At 40.3% G+C, this 20,856-nt stretch overlaps 1 protein-coding gene across 4 annotated transcripts in view; it reads right to left on the reverse strand.

Annotated features, from left to right (window-relative positions):
- MAPKBP1 (mitogen-activated protein kinase binding protein 1) overlaps positions 1-20,263 on the reverse strand; it is a 152,000-nt gene extending 131,737 nt beyond the window's left edge. For all 4 annotated transcript variants that reach the window (XM_089521897.1, XM_089521900.1, XM_089521899.1 and 1 more), the window contains exon 1: positions 19,906-20,263. In XM_089521897.1, the coding sequence (XP_089378023.1) occupies positions 19,906-20,022 (117 nt within the window). In that variant the 5' untranslated portion in view covers positions 20,023-20,263. The remainder of the gene's footprint in view (positions 1-19,905) is intronic.
- Between the last annotated feature and the right edge of the window lie 593 nt (positions 20,264-20,856).

Consider the following 20,856-nt stretch of genomic DNA (forward strand, 5'->3'; position numbering starts at 1 on the left):
CTTCCCCTGCCTCCCCGCATGGCCGCGCCACCCACCACCTCCTCCTCCTCCTCTGTTCGGAAGCGAAGGAGGAGGTGGTGCGTGGGGGGAGGGTGGCGGGGAGGGGGGAGGGGGCGCAGGTGTGCGCAGGAGGCGCACCTCCTACTACTACTACTCCATTCCAAGCCCCCCTTCCTTTCTCCCTCCTTCCTCCTCCTCCTCTGCCTCCCAGCCCAGGCCCAAGCGGAGGAGGAGGCAGAGGTGCATGCCTGGCTTGGCGCTCCCTGCGCACGCACGCGCGTGCCAAGGCAGCAGGCACTGGTAGGCAGCCACCCACCGCCTCCTCCGCCTGGCACGCCTCCGTGCTGGGCACTTCCTTGGGCCCGGGAGGCGGAGGCAGAGGAGGAAGCTGAGGCCGAGGTGGCTGGCTGCCTGCCTCGGCGCGCGGACAGGGGGGAGAGGGCCAAGGTAGCCACCCACCTCCTCGGCCTGGGCTGGGAGGCAGAAGAGGAGGAGGAGGAGGGAGGAAGGAAGGAGGAAGGAGGAAACGGGAGGAAGGGAGGAAGGAGAGAAGAAGGAAGGGAGGAAGGAGGAAGGGGAGGGAGGGAGGGAGGGAGGGAGGGAGGGAGGGAGGGAGGGAGGAAGGAAGGAAGGAAGGGAGGAGGAGGAGGGAGGAAGGAAGGAGGGAGGGAGGGAGGGAGGAAGGAAAGACAAGGAGGAAGGAGAGGAGGAGGAGGAAGAGGATAGTGATGATGATGATATGAGCCAGCTTCTGAGGCACGACCAATGTAAGTTGCTCTGATTTTTACAAACTCATGCACAGTGAAAAAAAACCAAAGTCCCTTGACCAAGTACACACTTCTGAGAAGTACAGTTGAATCCGAGGGCAAACCCACTTCTTATTAAACCACCTTGACATATTCAGTATGAAACCCAAAGAGTTTGGTTATGGAATAAGCCTCTGAAATATGCAAGAGGCCATGTTAAGTAAAGCCATGTTTAATGCCCAAATGTGCTGTTTGGAATGGGGGGAGGGGGGGTGGCCAGAAAGGGAAAGTACATTTCTGTCACCTGTCTAGGAATAATGCCCAAATGTCCTCCATTTTGATCATGCCTAAGAAACATGTATTTATATTAACATTTTTTAAAAACCATCAAATTTTTCCGCGTGTCCTCCATTTTTAAAAATGTGCCCTACATCTGAAAATTTTGTCCTACATTTGTCCCAGTTTGGAGGTCCAGACTTATGGCAACCCTAGTTGGACAGAAGGACAGCCCTATGCTTTATGTTTTCCCCAAAGTGGCTCCTCCAAAGCCCACCACAAGACTCCTGCTTTTAATGGGCCAGAAAGGCAAGATATCTGTGCTGGATGGTGGGCACTATCTATTGAGCCAGGGCTTTGTTTTGCAAAGAGCAAAGTCCCTCTGGTAAAGCAGAGGTCCAAGGCAACAGCAACAAACTGGAACCCCTTCCTCTTTACAGCCTCCAGATGGTCTCTGTGGTCCTCTCTTTATTCACACTATATCACAAGCATGTACATAACACTGTACCTCAAGCATTTTAGCAAGAGCCCCAAAGACAATTTTACACAAAAAGAATGTGAGAATGAATGTACTGTGAGAAATCATATCTGTTTTGATATGAGCAATATGTTCAAGCCATTAAAAAAACACTTGATGGTTTTGATGTCCATTAACTGAAGATCTGGGACATAATTCAGCAATGGCAAAACCAGACGTTTTGACAACCACTCCAGATGTAAAGACATTTGATAGCACATCTTGTCAGGATTATTAGAATCTTTTCAGTACAGCTTCTCATGTTATTTTTGATAGATACACCTGCTGGCCACAGATCTACCATGGGTAGGATGAGAAATTTTACTGCAAGTAAAATCTTGAATTAAGAAAGGTAGTACATTATCTAGAACACTGAAGACAATCCCTTAAGACAACCAACTTGAGTTAAACTGCAGCAGTCTATGTTCAAGTCAGTGCTTGCCTCAGATCCCATCTGGAAGCACAGAACATAGGATCCTATTTCTTTCACTTTCACCAACCAGAGATTTCTATGAAACAATTGAGAAACATTCATACAGAACAGAGAGAAATTAAAAATCAAGCTTTTGGCAACATGCATATTCTTAAAGTCTGTCAACTATTTCCTGCTGAGAATATTATTGACACACAAAAATATCAAAACACCAAATAATAAAAAAGAAGTTCCTTTTTGCATACAATTCCACTGCACTGAAAATACTAGAGGGGCTAATATTTGTTGACACAACCAGTTTTTTTAATGTATTTTAATCATATGCAATGATATATAGATTTTATGAGACTGCAAGGGAGTCATGTACTCCCTTATTCCTGTTCTACTGGTAATAAAATGTTCCCTGATACAAAACTGTTAGGCACAGAAGTCAGTACTGTCTAATACTATTGCTGATAAGCTAAGTAGATGTTAGTTACATAAAAAGATTTTTGTACCCTGCTTTGCAACAAAAATACTCAAGGCAATGTACAGTGAAGTCATAATTTTTTTAAAAACTTAAAACTCCACAAAGTTTAAATAAATGAAGCGATGAAAATAAGATGCACAATTCATTTTCTAATAATAAGTGTCTCCCGGTCCTTCAGCTGCCCACCTGAGCAATCCAACTGGTGGGAAGGAGTTCCAAAAACATTTTAAAGTAAGAGCTGTCAACCACAGCAAGCTTCCATGCCATGATTTTACTAGGAAATTGAAATATTCAGAGCTCTGCCCTCGAGTTTCAACCCTCATTCTAACAGTCAAGCCAGATGTGACCTGCGCAATCAATCCAGATGGGGCATGGGAGAGGGACTTCATATGGATTGGGTCCCTGCCCATCATACTGAGGCTACTGAAAAAGTAGGAAATTTTGTCACGTCTTGCTGAAAATCAACCCTCTCTCCCAAACTGCTATTTGATCCCAGTGCCAAAGCCCTACTCTGCTCCCCAGCAAAAGAAAAAAACATTAGTTGTTCCATTCATTGAACTCCCACATCACTTCTAGTTTGACTTGAGCATTTAGCTACTTATTCCCTACATCTGTAGGCAATCGTTTCTGAAATTAGCTAACTAGCTAATTAGCTAATGGATTCAAATGTTCTCAGCTTCTTTGTTCAGAAGTACAGTTCTGATTGACACAGACAGCTCTTAGCAGGTAGAATGCTAACAGAGAGCTTTCTATTATACTAGGCTATAAAGGCAATAAATGAAATAGTCACAGAACAATGTCCTTGAACAAACTGGATGTTTCAAACTGAGTTTGCCCAGATTTGTCCAAGTTGGATTCAAAAGCAATGCTCTCTTTAAAAGGAAGACTTTTTCTTGGTAAAATTGGATTTTTAATTTTTTTAAAAACCGATCACTAAGAAATAAGAGGCTACAAATGCACTTTCCTCTCTTTCTCTCTCCACTGCACATTTCTCTATTCTCTGTTGCTTAAATACTGGCACCAGAGGTTTTCCCAACCCCTCCAGAGGCAGACAGGTGGAATCCAATGCAGACAGGGCTTGCACCATCCTAACTCTGATTAATTCTGCCATTACACCAATAGAATTCCACTATGGGTTTTGTTTAAATAATAACCTTATTTAATATGACTGAAGTAATTTAATAATGAAATAATTTCAGTTACTAGTGAGACTAACAAAGATTAATATGTAACATTATTATAAACATCTGGATATAATTTACCTTTTCAGCATGTATTTCAACAGGTATAAAACTGAATTTGCCTCTTAATGATTCAAAATAAATACAATGGCCCCTTGGTATCCACCAAGGTTTGGTTCCAGCACCTCCCATATATACGAAAATCTGTGGATGTTCAAGTACCACTAAGTACAATAATACAGTAAAATGGTGTCCCTTATATAAAATGGCAACATCAAGGCTTGCTTTTTGGAATTTATACTACACACACACACACACACCCCCCTCCATATTTGCGGCTTTGATATTTGCGGTTTTGATTATTCACAGATTTGATTAAGATGTTCTCTCTAGGAATCTCTTGGTCCTCCAGTGCAACTCTATGGTTGACTTTAACTCAAAGTTAACCTAGAGATTCCTAGAGAGGTGTCCTCTCAGGTAAAAACATGGTATTTTTGTTATTTGCGTTTTTTTCCATATTCAGGGGGGTCTTGTACCCCTAACTCTATCGAATATGGAGGGACAAGTGTGTGTGTGTCTGTGTATGCTGTAGCTGCTTGAATCCATGGATAAAAGAATCTGTGGATACAGAGGGCCAAATGTGTATCATTTCAAAAAGGACATGTGATCTCCAGAATTAACCAATGCCTTATACCAGATACAGTTAATGGAATGATTTCTGTGTAAATAAAAGGACCAGTCTTATCACTTCTAATGGACAGACATGTACATCCTACTTACCATACATAGGCATTTAGTTTTCAGCTCGTGAAAATAAGCCATTTAGTTCAGCAGGTAACTATCAGGTCTTGCTTTGACAGTCAGTCACTGTATTTGTATTTTTTATTTAGTATATTGTTTTTGTGAAGGTGAGGCTGGTCCAATCTCCCAAAAGCCCCAGACAGCATGGCTAACAGTAAGAGATTATGAGTGCTATATTATGAAGCATGTGAGTTAATGTGGTACAGCAGTTTGAGTAATGGATTAGAACTCTGCAAGACCAGGGTTTGAACCCCTGCTAAGCTTTGGCAATCTACCCATCTACTACTCTGGCAATCTACTATTATTTCTGCAGTGTCTTTTGAACCCTAGTGAGAGTTCAGGCTTGAATTGCTTTCTAACCAATTAACTGTATTTGTCTTTTTGATAACTGAGAGCATACATAGAAATGGGCAATACTACCGAGTGGCCCTGAGCAAATCACACTCTGTAAGCCATAGAGGAAGACAATAGCAAACCTCCCCCAAATAAACCTTGCAGCCAATCTACAACCAATAGCTTCAGTTTTTGGGGTGGAAAGCCATATGTACGATCTCTATTCAAACACGTAATGTTTGGAAATGTTACTTTTGGGGATGTCAACTGCCAGACTCCTCCTAACCAGCACTGAAGAATTTTAGGAGCTGGAGTTCAGAAAGTAACTTCTCCATGATCTGTACCTAAGCCTGGCTTTAGACTGTCAGAATGAGGATAGTCCTATACTGTAAATGTCTCACTCCTTGAAACCATCCCATTCAATCCTGCCTCAGATTCAGATTGCCCAAATCTTCTTATTTTCAAAACCTGAAGAAGTTGAAGAACCGGATAAAATTGAAAGAGCCTTTACTAAAGTGGGTAGCATCCTTCCTCTTTCTTGCCACAGCCCTCCCTGCTGCCTTTAGCATTTTTCTCCACCCTCCCAATGACTTTATGCAAAGTGTATCTCATCAGCCTCACAGTCCAGTCAAGGAATTAATCAGGAAGAGATTATCAGCTTCCCAGGACTGGAAAGAGATGGAAGGCAAGGCCTAGGTTGAAAAGCAGCTCAGGAGCTTTTAGGAACTGTCTTGTCTTGGAGCCATTTGGAATTACCTACAGCAATGGTTCTCAAACTGTGGGGGGTAGGACCAGGGGGCACAGTTGCTCAAGGGGAGGGGGTGCGAGACTCGGGGGGCCCTGATCCCTACTCCTTGTTCCCAGACTATTCAGGTTAACAAATTTCTTGAAGACACTGTGTCCCTTATACCAGCATTTTATACTGCTGTACAATCTCAGCATGGTAATGTATCAAACCAATCATGTCCAACAAACCACCAAGGAACTCCATATACTGTATTATATTAGAGCACAAGTGGGATGGAAATAAAAAAATACTGCAGCATGGAGTCCCCCAGTTCATTATTTCAGCCAACCATGTCCTCTTCCTGAAGTCTCCATTGCACCTTCCACCCAGGTTTCCTGCCTAATAGCCAGCCAGCATTCTGTGGCCACTGAACATAGTCCTCACTAAGCCGTGGGTGGTACTGTTTTGTCTATGCACTCAACACTTGGACAGTGAAAGTTATAGATTCATTTTTCCTCTGTCAATATTTTAAACTACAATTCTGGTATCCTGGATCAATTCTATCATTATCTTAGACACATTACAGCTATGCTGAAATTCGGTGTTTTTAGTTTGTCTGAAAATACATATGTATTCCTTTTCATATTCTGAAATGAGAAGCAGCTATTTACATATGATATTTAATTAACAATAGTACTTATTCTGAAAAACTAAAAGAGGATATGGCTTTGAGTATTGTCTGTATATCTTGCAATAAGCAGGTGAGTCTAGCCAATAGCTGGGTGAAAGACAGCCAGGAATCAGACCTGTATGAAGGGTTATAAATATTTATACATGCGTGAATTCAGTCAGGGACAAACAGCCGAATGACACTGAGATTTAAATTTATATAGGCTTTGTGCTGTAGTTGTAGTTCCTGTGAACAAATGACAATATTCACCATTATTTAAAGGTAGCCAGCTACACTTGAGAGAGCCAGCATGGCTTAGTGATTTGAGTATTGGACTACGACTCTAGAGACCAGGGTCCACATCCCCACTCAGCCATGAAACCCACTGGGTGACCTTGGACAAGTCACACTCTCTCAGATTCAGGCAAAGGCAATGGCAAACCTGCACTGAACAAATCTTGCCAAGATAGGTTTGCCTTAGGGTCACCACAATTCAGAAACAAACTGAAGGCACACAACAACAACGTCAGATTTAGATACATGATTAACGAGGTTCAAAAGATCACCATTAACAATACCATTTACTAAGGTCAGTATGACTGAACAGTACTGATAACTTTTCAAGACATCTCTCTTAGAGTACAGCTGCATCCGAACTGCAGAAATAATCCAGTTTCATATCACTTTAATTGCCATGGCTCAATGCTATGGAATTCTGGGAACTGTAATTTTTGAGTTCTCTGACTGACAAGGTTAAATATCTCACCAAACTACAAATCCCAGAATTCTATAGCACTGAGTCATAACAGCTGAAGTGGTGTCAAACTTGATTATTTCTGCAGTGTAGATGCAGTCTATGTCATTCAAATCTGCTGTGAGAAAATGTTTGCACGTACAATTCTTATCCTGCCATTTTTAATTATGTTTACAATGAGAATGGCATCAGAACACACAATATGCAAGCCTGTTCTTCTGCACCTGCAATTGGCAATGCCGTACTACAACAACTCTTTTTTCATCTTAAATGAACACAATTTAATATGATATAGCAACGTGGAACCTCCACCACAAAAACAAATAAACATTTAACAAGCTCATATGATCAAATAAATATCTGCAACTGATTTTATTGTTTTCTTTAATTAGCATTCTTATATTTCTCATAAAATGCATTACTTTTTGGGCACACAAGTAAAAAGAATTGTCATAGATGGATAATGGGCATTAAAATACACTTGTCCCTGCATATTTGCTAGGGTTAGGGGCACAAGACCCCCATGAATATGGGAAAACTGCAAATAACAAAAACACCATGTTTTTATCGAAAAGGACACCTCTCTAGGAATCTCTAGGTCCTTCATTGCAACTCTCCGGTCAATGTCTGAGAGACACTGACCATAGAATTGAATTGGAGGAGCTACAAATGCCTAGTTGAGTGTCTATCTAGGAATCTTTAGATCTTTCAGTGTATATTAATCAAATCCATGAATAATCAAATCCACAAATGTCAAAGCCGCAAATATGGAGGGATGAGTGTACATCCATGTGGACTGCCAGGAAGCTTTTTACAAAGAGCATAAGGCATGTATGAAAGAGCATAAGGCATGTATGTCTGCTATACCATTCATCTTCATAAGAGGTCATTTTCCACAGTTAAAATATCCACACCTAAGTGCTAACGCCATGAAGTGCAGGAAATCTATCTTTTACAATCAATGCTAGTTATATGCTTTCATCTCCCAGAGATTTATTTCAACAGAAAAAGGAAACATTAATAATCTTATCTCTAAACCTAACTACTGGTTTAGCCAACATTAGAGGATTTGACTATGGTTTAAAAGTGTGAGGCATTGTCTTGTAAATGAATACTTATTACTGTATATGCTCATGTATAAATCTAGAAATTTTAGTTTAAAAATTGACCCAAAAAAACTAAGTCGACTTATCCATGGGTCAACATATATACTGTACTTTAACTCTTATTTTTAAAAAGGAACCATCCTCTTGTGGAAAGCAAGAGTATAATCTCTCCTGAAAGCACTGACCGTCCTGTACTCTCATTCATCCAACCTTTAGGATGAGCACAAATAGTTATGCATGCCAGAATTCTTTATGTTTATTGGCATTGTTTTCCTTTGCTTCATCTTTTAGATCCCTTGTTACATGTCCCTAAATATTACCCTTGACTTATCCATAGGTCATATGAAATCTCATAATTTTGGCCCCAAAACCTGCCCTCGATGTATACATGAGACCAACTTATAATTGAGTATATATGGTACTTCAGATTCTACTATTGACAAGACAGATGTCCCTTGTCAGCAACAACTTCCATCAGGCTCATAATATTATCTGAAAGCTTGTCTAGAAACCTTGATGTCCTTAGAAAAAAAGAAGATTACAAATGTGAAAGATAAATCTAGAAACACTTGATCCGAAGGGAAAGGTCTTATTATTTGTAGCTTATGATGGACATTCAACCTCTGGGATCAAATAATGAGGAATACATTTCAGTATTATAACTGCTTTGGGAACTTCACCTGACCCTTTCCTGACCCTATGAATTGTTAATTCTGAATTTCTTAGTAAGACTTGGATTCCTTTATTCCTTGGCACCACTATTTGCGTCAGTTCTCTAGGTGCCCATGCTGAAGAAATCAGCAAGAGAGCCTTCCACAGTGAAGACAGACAAAAAGAATTTATCCAGCTTTTCTCCAGCTTCCTTCCTTATCCACGTTTAACACACCTTGAGCTTCTTTGTTCTCTAAGGGTATAACTACCTGCCTTCTTAGCTTCCTGATGTACTTAAAGATTTTTTAAGTGTTAGTCTTAAGAGCCCAAATCCAATAAGGTCTCAAATCCAATGTCGCACTAACACTCCAGCTCCAGCATGACATAACTTTCTTCCCATCACTTCCGCACTGCAGTCCTCAACAATGACTGGAAACCAGCTGCTTGGGGGTTCCCTCCCCACTGGAGCAGCTTTTTGGGGTGTATGAGGGGGCTGTACTGGGGATGGGAGGTAACTCCTTGACAATTTCATTGATGGAAGCTGCTTTCTCAGTGGGCACATTCCCTTGCATTCTGACCAATGCTTCCAGCAATATAGTTCTTGGATTCTACAGCCTTTTCCCTGATCAAGGATCAAACCAGATCCTTTGGTTGTAATTTGCTGGGAATGCGATTTCTACCATTTCTAGAAACATTTTAACTAGGCAGCCAAAATTCTGAGAGTAGTCAGCAAAGGAGAATTAAGCCAAACTAGTGTATTACACTAAGCCCACAACAAACAAAAGCAAATATATTTTAAATACCATAAATACACAATTTTTAAACCAAGGTGCCATGTGCCTGTTTTTAGTTGCAAGCACTACAATCCAGCACAAAAGTAGTAGTAGTAGTAACGGTGGTGGTGGCGGTGGTGGAAGACAGGACACCAAAAATACTGACAAAACATCTGAATGCAATTGCAATATAGGATCATAATAGCACAATTACAAAGTGACTCTGCTTGGAATATTCTCCAAAAATACATGATTGATTCCTAAATTTTCACACAGAATCCCAATCACTGATGGTCCAAAACTCCAAGTGGTTTCGGAGAAAGCAATGCATAAATAGCAACAACACTGGGAAGACAATGAAACAGTAAACAATGCATGTGTAGCAATAGGGTACCAGCAAGATTCACAGGCATGCTATTACTTCTACAGCCATATGCTTTTTAGAATAACACTCATGTGAAGGAAGCAGTCAAACACCACATAAAGTAAGTCTGAAGTGCTATAAGCAACTACCCAAGCATATAAACCAAACATCTATTCACCTCCAACATATGTTGAACACTCTAGTGGCAGATGATGACCCAGTTTGGGTACATTATATATGCTTTATGCATCCAAGCTGTTAGTGAATATCACCTCTCTTTGCTTGGCATAAAGGTCTTGTGAAACTGACTGGATTTTTTCTTCCCTCTATGGTAACTTCAGCACTTTGTAAAAAGCTTAACTTCAGCTTAATCTTATGAAAAATCTGAACATTAACCTAAGAGGGACTATATTCCAACATGTAACCTACCAAGTGATCTTGGGCAAGTCACATGCTCCCAGTCTCAGGGGAAGGCAATGACAAACCTCCTCTGAACAAATCTTGACAAGAAAGCCCCATGATAGGGTTGTCTTAGGGATGCCATAAACTGGAAATAACCTGAAGGCAAACAACAACAACAACATATTCCAAGGCTGCCAGTGCGTAAAGAAGCATTATAAAAACTACTATGTAACTTACAACATAGAACCAGGTGCCACTTGCCTTTGAAAATGTTCCTGTGACAGATTACCATGTTCAGCTACTAGTTTAGCACTATCCTCTTAAACCATACCTCAGTTTTGATATCTCATATTCTGAATGTGCATACTGCAAAACTGCATCTACAGAGCTTGGAAAGAAGTGCTCCCCAAAATGAAAACAAACAAAACTTTTGAACTGAACAAAGAAGGCCTAAAATCTTTATAAAGGGTGAGACCATACCCTCCCGAGTTATTATCTCCTAACGAAGCAAGGAAAAGAAAAGGATTGCTTCCATAACCAAAAAGTGCCAGCAAGGGGTTTAGAAAGAATGGGTGAACAGCCAGTGTCTATATTGCTACAGCTATTTAATTTTGGAAAGAATTCAATGATCTTTGGGGAATTAACTTCCTCAGGGTTCTCAGAAAAGTAGGGTTTTTGACTACAGCTGCAGCTTCACTGTAGAAATAATGTAGTTTGAAACTGTTTTGACTGTCATGGCTCAGTACTTTGGAATTCTGGGAACTGTAGTTTTGTGAGATATTTAGCCTTCTCTGCCAGAGAGCTCTTGTGCCACAAGAAACTACAAATCCCAGGATTCCATAATATTGAGCCATGGCAATTAAAGTGGTGTCAAACTGAATTATTTCTGCAACGTGGATGCAGCCTACAACCTTTTTTCTTGTCTACATGAAAAGGTTGTCCTTTCTAACCACCAGCTGATTCATCTTTCCCTTTCTTTCTTTAGCCCAAGGGAAACTTTTTTTTTGAAAAGGATCACATCTCTTTGAGATAAGCTGCCAAAGGATGCACGCTAGTGATGGAGGGCATAGTTTAAAATGGGAAGGGCTGCCTCCTCCTCCACTGCCACCATGCCTCAGCCTTCTCACTCTGTCTGCTCTCTCCACCACCCAGAAGGCTGCCCAGAAAAGAAGAGCTGGTTTTTGCAAAAGGTCTCAATTGATACGTTGCTGGATGCTTTTCAAATTAGGTTCAGGTTTACCTAGCATTCAGTTAAGGACTGCATGTGGTCCACAGATTGCCCATCCCTATTCTAGAGAAAGGACTCATTAATCTATGAATGAACATGTCAACAAGGGCATTGAACAGAGTGGTGATGGTTTTTCAGGATGCTTTTCCAGTTTATAGGCTGCCCTGTTCCAAGGTAAGACTGTTCCAAGGTAAGCCTAGTGACATCAATCTTTATTTAGGAGATGAATCCCTGAGGTATATAGTAGTAAATTTTAGAGCTCATTGATATAAATTTCAGAAAGAAGGAAAACAGATCTTTCCTCTATTGAATGATGTAGACCACTTCAAGACTAACATCCTTTATCAGGTTTACAACTATCTATATCATAGACTACACTTTTCTTTTTCCTTGCTTTCTTATTCTCAAAGAAGGGATCTGTAATTCCAGCCTGATGTTTCCATATAACTGTACTCCATACTTGGAGAATTCATAACTCATGTTTTGATCTACATATTCAAGAACATAGTTATTAGTTTCTTGGTCAAGAATCAGCAGCCCTAATCACTTAGGATTTATTTCCTTACTTTCATCTTACTTTAATCTAAATAACTGATCAATAATTTAAAGAAAACACAGTGAGTATCTAAATGACCAAGTCACATTTGTTCCTTATGAGTCCCACAGGATTTATGCTTTAAATGGGATTTGTCATTTCCATGAGAAGAGAGGCTCAGTTTTGAGTAACTTAATTTCTAGTCAACAACAAAAATTCAAGACATCTAACTTTAAACCTAACTTTTCTGCTATTAAGCCAAAAAAAAAAAAAAACTATAGAAATCCACTCTGAACACAAGGGCCTCTTAACCAAAACAGTAAAGGCAACAATTTCACAGAAATCACTTGCCTCTATAATGTTATTTCTCCTTATACTGAATTACATATGATAGCATTATCATCTGAACACTCAGTTTACTCTTCCAACCATTGTAATTTCATTGCTTAGTAGCTTAGACAGGCCACACAGCTTTTGCTAACCGTGAACGTTCAAATTCTATATGTAGCGAACAGCCCTATGTACCAAACCTCTATGTCAAGACAAACATCCTTTTACTTAAAAATGAGAGAGTATCTATTAGACATACATTAATAACAATGCTATACTTATTATTAGATGCAAAAGAAGCAAGCATACCAAAAAGCAGTGTGCATTAAAACACATGTTACATAATTATGAATATATGAGAGAGTGTGGTATAGTGGATTGAGTTGTGGATTCCAGCTCTGGAGACCAGGGTTCAAATCCCGCCTCAGTCATGTAAATCCACTGGGTAACCTTGGCTAGTCACACTCCCTTGGGTTCAGAGGATGGCAATGACAAACCCCTCTGATGAAATTTGCCAAGGAAACCCCACAATATGGCCTTAGGGTTGCCATAAGTTGAAAGCAACTTGAAGGCACACAACAACAACAAGGCCTACAGCAGACTTTGGAATCTTAGGCTAGAATTTATTTCAACCCACTTCCTAGACCTGTGCACACCAGTGTTTGAAATAATACACCAAGATACTGCTTTGGGATTTTTATCTCTACCACATCCCAATACAAGTCTTCTGCAATCTTTAATAAACAAACTTCAAGTACTCACACCAGCCACCAGTCTTTTCTTGTATTTATCTGATCAGGCAAGGGTCACATGTGCTATTCATATACTATACCTACAAAATTACGCATGTCACTAAACTCTATGGGCAAAAAACAGAGCTTGGAAAAGTGACTTTTAAAAACTGTAACTCCTGGGATCTCACAGCCATCACTGGATTCTAAGAGATCTAGTCTAGAAAATGACTTTTCCAATCTCTTCCTGCTTGAATTGGGTTCAGCTATAGAAGCCTCTTCTAGCCATCCATGGCTTTTCTGAAGATTACAGGCCAGTACTGCAAATAAGAGCCAGCTGGACACAATACAGCTTTTCATCTTCCTTCCCTGCCTCCCTCAGACTCACAAACAGGTTTCTCTGATCATCTTCCAAAATGCTCTTGAAGACAAAGAAGGTACCACACTGCCTGGGAAGTTCGCCACCACAGCCCCAGTCATTAATTAGGAAGCAGCTCAGCATCCTTTTCTAAACAAGCTCCAGCACTTGGACACAGAAACACACACACACTTGCTCAGTTACCAAGTCTAAAACTGAGTAAATTGAGATTAATCAAGCCTGAAGGGCATCCTTCAGGCATGAAAGGAACAAGGCATAGTCTCAAGCTTTAAAACTGAACTTAGTAGCTTTGTTGAATCAGTTTTATTCAGATAAAGATGCAGCCACTCAATCCACAACTTGATTTAAAAGTCTGATTTTACCAAAGCTGGGAAAAGGACATGATCATGGTTTCAATTTATTGTTATATTATAAAGACTGTTATGTTTTAGCAGGCAGGGTGGTGTACAAAGACATTCAGTTAGTAGTTGGTTTAAAAGCAGGTTAAATAAATAACATTTTCAAAAGGGTTACCCATATGAACAACTGCATCAGTTGTAGGAGAGGTTGATTTGTTGTTATGTGCCTTCAATTCAATTCTGACTTATGGCTATCTTATCCTAGGGTTTTCATATCAACATTTACTCAAAGCTGGCTTGCCATTTCCTTCCTCTCAGGTTCAAAGACTGTGATTTGCCCAAGGTCACTTAGTTGGCTTCTGTCTGAGGAGGAATTTGAACTTTGGTCTCCTGGATTCCAATCCTCAAGCTGCCACAGCACACTGGTCTCTTCCTAATGTTCCTTTCTGGATCCCGGCACAAGTGAGACCATATAGAAGGCAGAGAAGAAGCATGGGTAACAGGACTTGGGGTGTGCAAAGTTTGTCCTGGTGTTACCTTGCTGAATTTCTCAGCTTCCCACCAATATGCTTGTTCTGTTCTATATGCTTACTGGACTGTAAGGTGTGTGGGTGTTTTTAACATGGAAACATTTGCATATTTTCGTGCATATTTTAAATTAAACCATTTTATATGTCTTTTTTATACTCACTGAAGCATGTCTGACTGCATTTTTAATGTAAACATTTTTAATCAAGTATATTTTTGAAGCATACACATGGTTTCCTGTGCATTTTTCTCTCTCTCAAACAAAAGCTGCACAAATATCCTGATTTCCAAAGCAAGATGCATTCCATTCCCGCTCACTGGTAGCCTTGGAGGATTCAGAACAGGTATTTCAGAATACCCACTTTGTTCAGAAATGCAAATCTGACAAGTTTCTTTCCTACCCCTCAATGAGATCTTGGAATGAGCAGCAAAGAAGACAAACAGCCACAGTGGCTTCAAAGTGCTGAATCAGTTCAGTTAAAGCTAAAGCTCTGGGTTGTGACCTGGCTAACCTACTTTTTAAATGGCTTTCACGGATGGCAGCATCCAGAGAGCTCACATTACACAAGACAGGGCAGTGAATTAAGAAATATCATTTGAAATGATCCTCCATGAAACACTATAACCAGAAACATCTCCCCTCTGGAAAGTAGTAAACCTTGGTCTGGACTGGTAGAGGCTGCTATATTTAATGCACATACACAAAAGAAATAAATCCCCACATATTAAAAATGTAGAATACAGTACATGACTAGAACCCTGTTCAGCAGTTACAAACATGTAATCAGTAGTTATGCATTTGTATCTACTGATACAGTCCCCAAAACGCCATTTAGCAGTTATCAGCCTCTGGTATGCTCCCCTGTTGATCAAGAAGCCACTGCCTGATGTTTCCATCCTCCCTCACACAAGTGATCTCCAATGCAACAGGGATTTGAAAGAAGGTCCTTTCTCTCCCTGTCATGCAGAGATCACTCACAGGAAGGGGTACAAATGTCAGACTGCTATTTCTTGGTCTATGAGGAATGGACCCTGGTTGATTCCAGCAGCTGCTTACAGCTGTGGGGTTAGGGACAGAGATGTGCCTGGAATCCACTACATAACACCACAGTTCCTGTGTGTGTGTATATATATATATATAAGAAGCATTCAATATATCACTTCTCACCTGTGGCCTGAAGGGCAGCTCAGACACAGGTGTTTCACCTGAGTAAGAATTAAACCTAATCACATGGGACCATTTTCCAGATGGAAACTAATTGAAGCAGATTTCATTTACAACCTTGATGAGAAGCCTGCCTTGTGTGCCTTTAATGTACATTGTGCCATCCACCTTTGTGGCTTATTCCCAAGATACAAGTTCCTATTGTGTTTTAATCACCCCAACCTACAGCATTGCAAAATGTAAATATGTCAACTGTTACCATTTACAAACATTGAGTATATCAAGGGAGTAAGTCTACAAGTTTAATTTTCATGCACTTATCTATTCCTTTCACAGGAGAGCAAACTAGAAAACAACTCAGCATAATTCTGGTTACCCTCTTGCAGACACTGCAGAATATGTGGGAATTAGCCAAGGAGTTAGTTGCTCCACTCTACTTGCTTACCCATCAGAAGGCTCCTGGAGTCAGGGTGAATGAGTCAGGAAGCTGTACTATTTGTTGATGTAGTTCTTTCTACCTAATCTTTTCAAGTGTGTCCAAAGGAGAGTGACTAAAATGGTGAAGGGTCTGGAAACCATGCCTTATGAGGAACGACTTAGGGAGCTGGGGATGTTTAGCCTGGAGAAGAGAAGGTTAAGAGGTGATATGATAGCCCTGTTTAAATATTTGAAGGGATGTCATGTTGAGGAGGGAGCAAGCTTGTTTTCTGCTGCTCCAGAGACTAGGACCCGGAGCAATGGATGCAAGCTGCAGGAAAAGAGATTCCACCTCAACATTAGGAGGAACTTCCTGACAGTAAGGGCTGTTCGACAGTGGAACAAACTCCCTCGAAGTGTAGTGGAGTTTCCTTCCTTGGAGGTCTTCAAGCAGAGGCTGGATGGCCATCTGTCGGGGATGCTTTGATTGGGATTTCCTGCATGGCAGGGGGTTGGACTGGATGGCCCTTGTGGTCTCTTCCAACTCTATGATTCTATGATTCTAAGCCATTTTTCTGTTGTACAAGTACCCTTCTCGTTTCATCCTATCTCTTCATTTTATTTTTTGAGTTGTAGTATTATAATAAATCAGTGAAATGGCATTTTTACACTATGACTGTAAAAAAATGTTTTTCATTAAGAGAGGACACACACTTTGCCCATAAAATCACAGGACCACATCAATAAACTAGGTCCCAATTTGGAAGAGCCCTAATGCAGATCCAAGAAATTACTACAAACAGCCCATCCCCCCACAGAGCAAGTAAATATAGAGGCAACAACAGGTTGCAATACCCAGGACAACCCAACAAGCTATATTGTGAAAACTCACACTACTTCACCCTAATCTGGAAAATCCCAAAAGAGCCATCAAATGGAAGAGCAGCACAAGACTTTCCCAATTAGAAAAACCCTATAAAATTCATTACAAATGTACGCCTCATGAAGAAGTATTTAAAGATAGACAGATACTTAAGAAACATTTGGATACCTAAGGAGAGTATGCCAACTTTTAACCTCATTAGAAACTAGATTCTCAAGACTGAACATTTCATGAAACCGGAACCATTTCTGATGGGAAGAGAGCCTGAAGAGCTGTCTTTAGCATCAAGGAGCCACTGCCACCCAAGTTAATGCACTGCAGCTACACACCTTACCAGTTAAGATTTTTTTAAAAAAACAAATGCCAAATGGCTAATGCACACACAAAAAAGGCATCCCTCTAGAAGTCTAGAAATAAGCCCAAACACGTTAACCCATAATTCTGTTGCAGAACTGCCTTTCTTCTCCAGATGACTCCACTCTAACAAGGTGTTTCTTTTTTTATTGGCATTGGGAAAGCCTACAACTCTTCCAACATGGTGCATTCTTTAATGCATATTGTGCAACTCCATACCCTGCAAGTGTCCCAGTTTGGCAGAGACAGTCCCAATTAATTCTCTGTCATCCAACTTTTTTAGCTGCTTTTCATTTTCTCTCTCCTTCCATTGGTGCAAACTGTGTTCAAAGTTCAAAAGTAGTTTGCACTCAATTAACTCAGCAAGGAGCAGAAGAGAAATTTTGCCCTTCCCAAAAAGCTCAGCAAAAAGTAATCATCTGCAGTCTATGCTAGTTTGTGTGTTCTTCCTATTTAATAACACATTAATAATTTTAGCTATCTTGAGCACACTCATGTTGCTTGGCCACACATCCCAGTTTTCATCTGTGAAATGTTCTAGGGGATACAATTATGATATCTCTGCCAAGCAGGGGACAAAGCTTGCAATGTGCTATACTGATTCCAAGGTTCACTCAAACTAGCACCTGGTACCTCTGAAGTAAAAATGTGCTTAGATTTGTTTTCCTATTTGTAGGGACTGGGCTTCTTGCAGGGCTTTAGGCATACCACTCTTATTCGTAAGGAAATCCAGTTCCATCCAATAAGGTCTTCTCTTTTAAGTAAATATGTCTATGATCAACTGCAAAACTATTAAAATATAGATCATAGTTTACACCATATTTTATAGTCTACACAAACAGCACAAGGCACTCTAAGCAGGAATTCATTACTACTAATAACATGCAATTAGGTGTAATTAACTAGATTTTACAGATGCAAAACTGAGGCACTTGTGTGTATGTGTGTTTTGTTAATGGAATGCAATTAGGCAATGGCAGAATACCCAGGAATTTGAGTTCCTAACTCCTTACCACACCACAAAGGACAGTAAAGTGGGTTGTTCTCTTTAATTGACCACACAAATTAAACAAATTTATTATCCTAAGGAGAACACAGTCATGGCTGTTTTTTGTCAGGCATCGTTCTCGTGGACAGCAAGCTCAAGAAGATGCCAAATAGTAAAAAGGAAAAAAAAAAACTTTCCGTTACAACAAACTTGGGAGAAAATGCATACAACTATGATAACCATATGGAAAGGATATATTACCTTAACAAATCTTAGTTTCTTGACACTTAATCCTGCTGAGTAAAATGATTTAATCATATGAACAAAATCAGCTTTAATAATAAAAGGCTGCATCTGTTCAAGTGAAAAGCAGTAGGTTATCACACACCACTCATCTCAAGGGATAATCCAAAAGGCATGAGAAATGTATAAGAAAGATTTATTTTTAACAGAGTAGCCTCTGACCCCTCACTCACTTCCCCATAGAAATCAAGTGAGAAGTTTCACCCAACACCTTCCTCTCCATTGACTGAAAAAGCAATGTCCTGATCCAGTCCCAGCATTCCCTGAAGGACTTTCTAAAACATACAACCTGAAAAATCAGCCTTTTAAGCCAGGGCTGGGTAACTTGTGACTCTCTTGGTGGATTCTAATTCGCAGCAGCAGAAAAAAAACAGCTTGGCCAATGGTGAGGGAGCTTGGAAGCTGTAGTTTGTGTACCAAATAAGAGCCATCTATAGTTCAGGTTCCCCAGCACTGCTTTGGACATATTCAAGTATTTTCTTTCAAACAGGATTACAAGTAGGATAAAGAACCTTCAAACACTGCTATCAACATTTTGAAGGTGTTTATACGTCACATTTCACAAGACAGCCAATAGCTTAGGTCAGGGGTGGGAATAACGCAGCCCTTCCAATCTTGTTGGACTGTAATTCCCAGCCAACAAGGAGCAGCTGGAGGGCCACACAATTTCCATCCCTGGCTCACACTTTTCTCTATCTATGCAATTATAGCACTTTGATTCCACTCTGACGGCCATGGCTGCATCCTGTAGAATTTTGGGATCTGTAGTTTGGAGAGGTATTAGAGGAGGTCTCTGGCTAAGAATTCTAGATGCCCTAAAGTGCAAATCCCAGGAAGAACGATGGCATTTAAAGTGGAATCATAGCAAGAGCATAGTGTGAAAGGATCCTTAGGTAAGTGACCTGGATGGAATGACCTGCAGAAGAGATTTGACAGCTGAATATGCTGTCCAATTTAAAACAGCATTGAAGACCAGTCTCTTCTGGCAGGCTTATCCAGATAATTGTGAATTTAGATGCTGAATTTTAAATGCAGATTGTTTTAAATTGTGTCTGTCTAATTTGTCCTTTTGAACTGTTGCGTTTTTTAAGTAATGTTTTTTAACTGATGTTGTTCAATGTTGATTTGTTGTTATTACCTGCCTCAGTCCGTGAGGAGGGGCAGGTAAGAAAAAAAATAAAATTATATTTATTTTTATAATTATATTATACACACATGAGACCCAGTATGGCGTAGTGGCTTGAGTGTTGGGACTATGACTCTGGAGACCAGGGTTCAATTCCCAGATTGGCCATGAAACCTACCGGGTGACCATGGGCAAGTCACATGCTATCAGCCTCAGGGGAAGGAATTGCAAACCTCCTCTGAAAAAACCTTGCCAAGAAACCCCCATGCTCACACTATATATGCTCATATACACACACACACACATATATATTAATAATAATAATAATAATATTAGGCAGAGGAGGAGGAGGTTTTTGATAGGCTACGAAACAGAATGTGTCCACCTAAGGACTTACCTTTGAACCGATGTCTTCCCGCTTGCTCCCCGGCTTGCTCCTGCGCAATTTGATAGAGGGAGATCGAAGCAGGTTCTTTATCCTGCTTGTAATCGTTGATCCTTCCACCGACATCATAACCTCAGTGAGGAGAGAGCACTGCCCCTCTCAAACACCACCTACCACCAGCACCACTCCGGTGAGCAGCGAACACACCAGAAAAAGAATAAAGGGGCTAGTCCTGATGTTTCACATTTCTCTCTGGAGACTCCAGATCCCCAGCACTCCCTTTTCACTTCATCATAAGGCTCCTGCTCCAGGGTACGGTTGTTTTACAGTGTCCAGAGTCCCTTTTGTCCATTCTAAAGGCTCAGATCAATATAGACCTTTGGGAGAGAAAAACAGGGAGAGAAAGACCAACATAAGCCAATAATACATCTCCAAATGCCTCCTAAGCCATGCATGAACCACAGGCACCATGTTTTTTAAAAACTGTACATTTTAAACAATGAATTTTAAACTTAGGGGTCATTCATTGTTGCTTTTTTTTTTAAGCAACTATGCAAAAAAATTGCATGCATTTCAGGTTTGTTGTTCACACTATGAAAGTGTGTCTCTGCACATCTCTGAGAGTTTGGTTCCTCACATGTGTCAACACTCAAATAAAGATGGAATCGATGATGCAAATGTATTTGAAGCACGTTCAAGGCGTGCAGAGTTTTATCTGCATTGGCAAGCCAAGAATGCGAATCTTTTAGAAAAACTTGGGAGAAAAACCCGACATCAATTATCCTGCGTTAAGTGGGTTTTTTGGCAGCCTCCTCCAAAAACTTAATCGGATGCATTCAAAATGCATGTGAACAAGATTCAAACTGGATTCTACCTGGATTACTTTCACTGTCTGAATAACCCATCAAAGATCATTTTAATATATGTCTTGTTCATATGTGTGCCTTGTTTGTTCTTTTAAAC

Source organism: Sceloporus occidentalis, unplaced genomic scaffold, assembly GCF_023333645.1.
Source record: "Sceloporus occidentalis isolate IW3139 unplaced genomic scaffold, rSceOcc1.0.p SCAF_4, whole genome shotgun sequence".
In the NCBI taxonomy this organism is placed as follows: domain Eukaryota; kingdom Metazoa; phylum Chordata; class Lepidosauria; order Squamata; family Phrynosomatidae; genus Sceloporus; species Sceloporus occidentalis.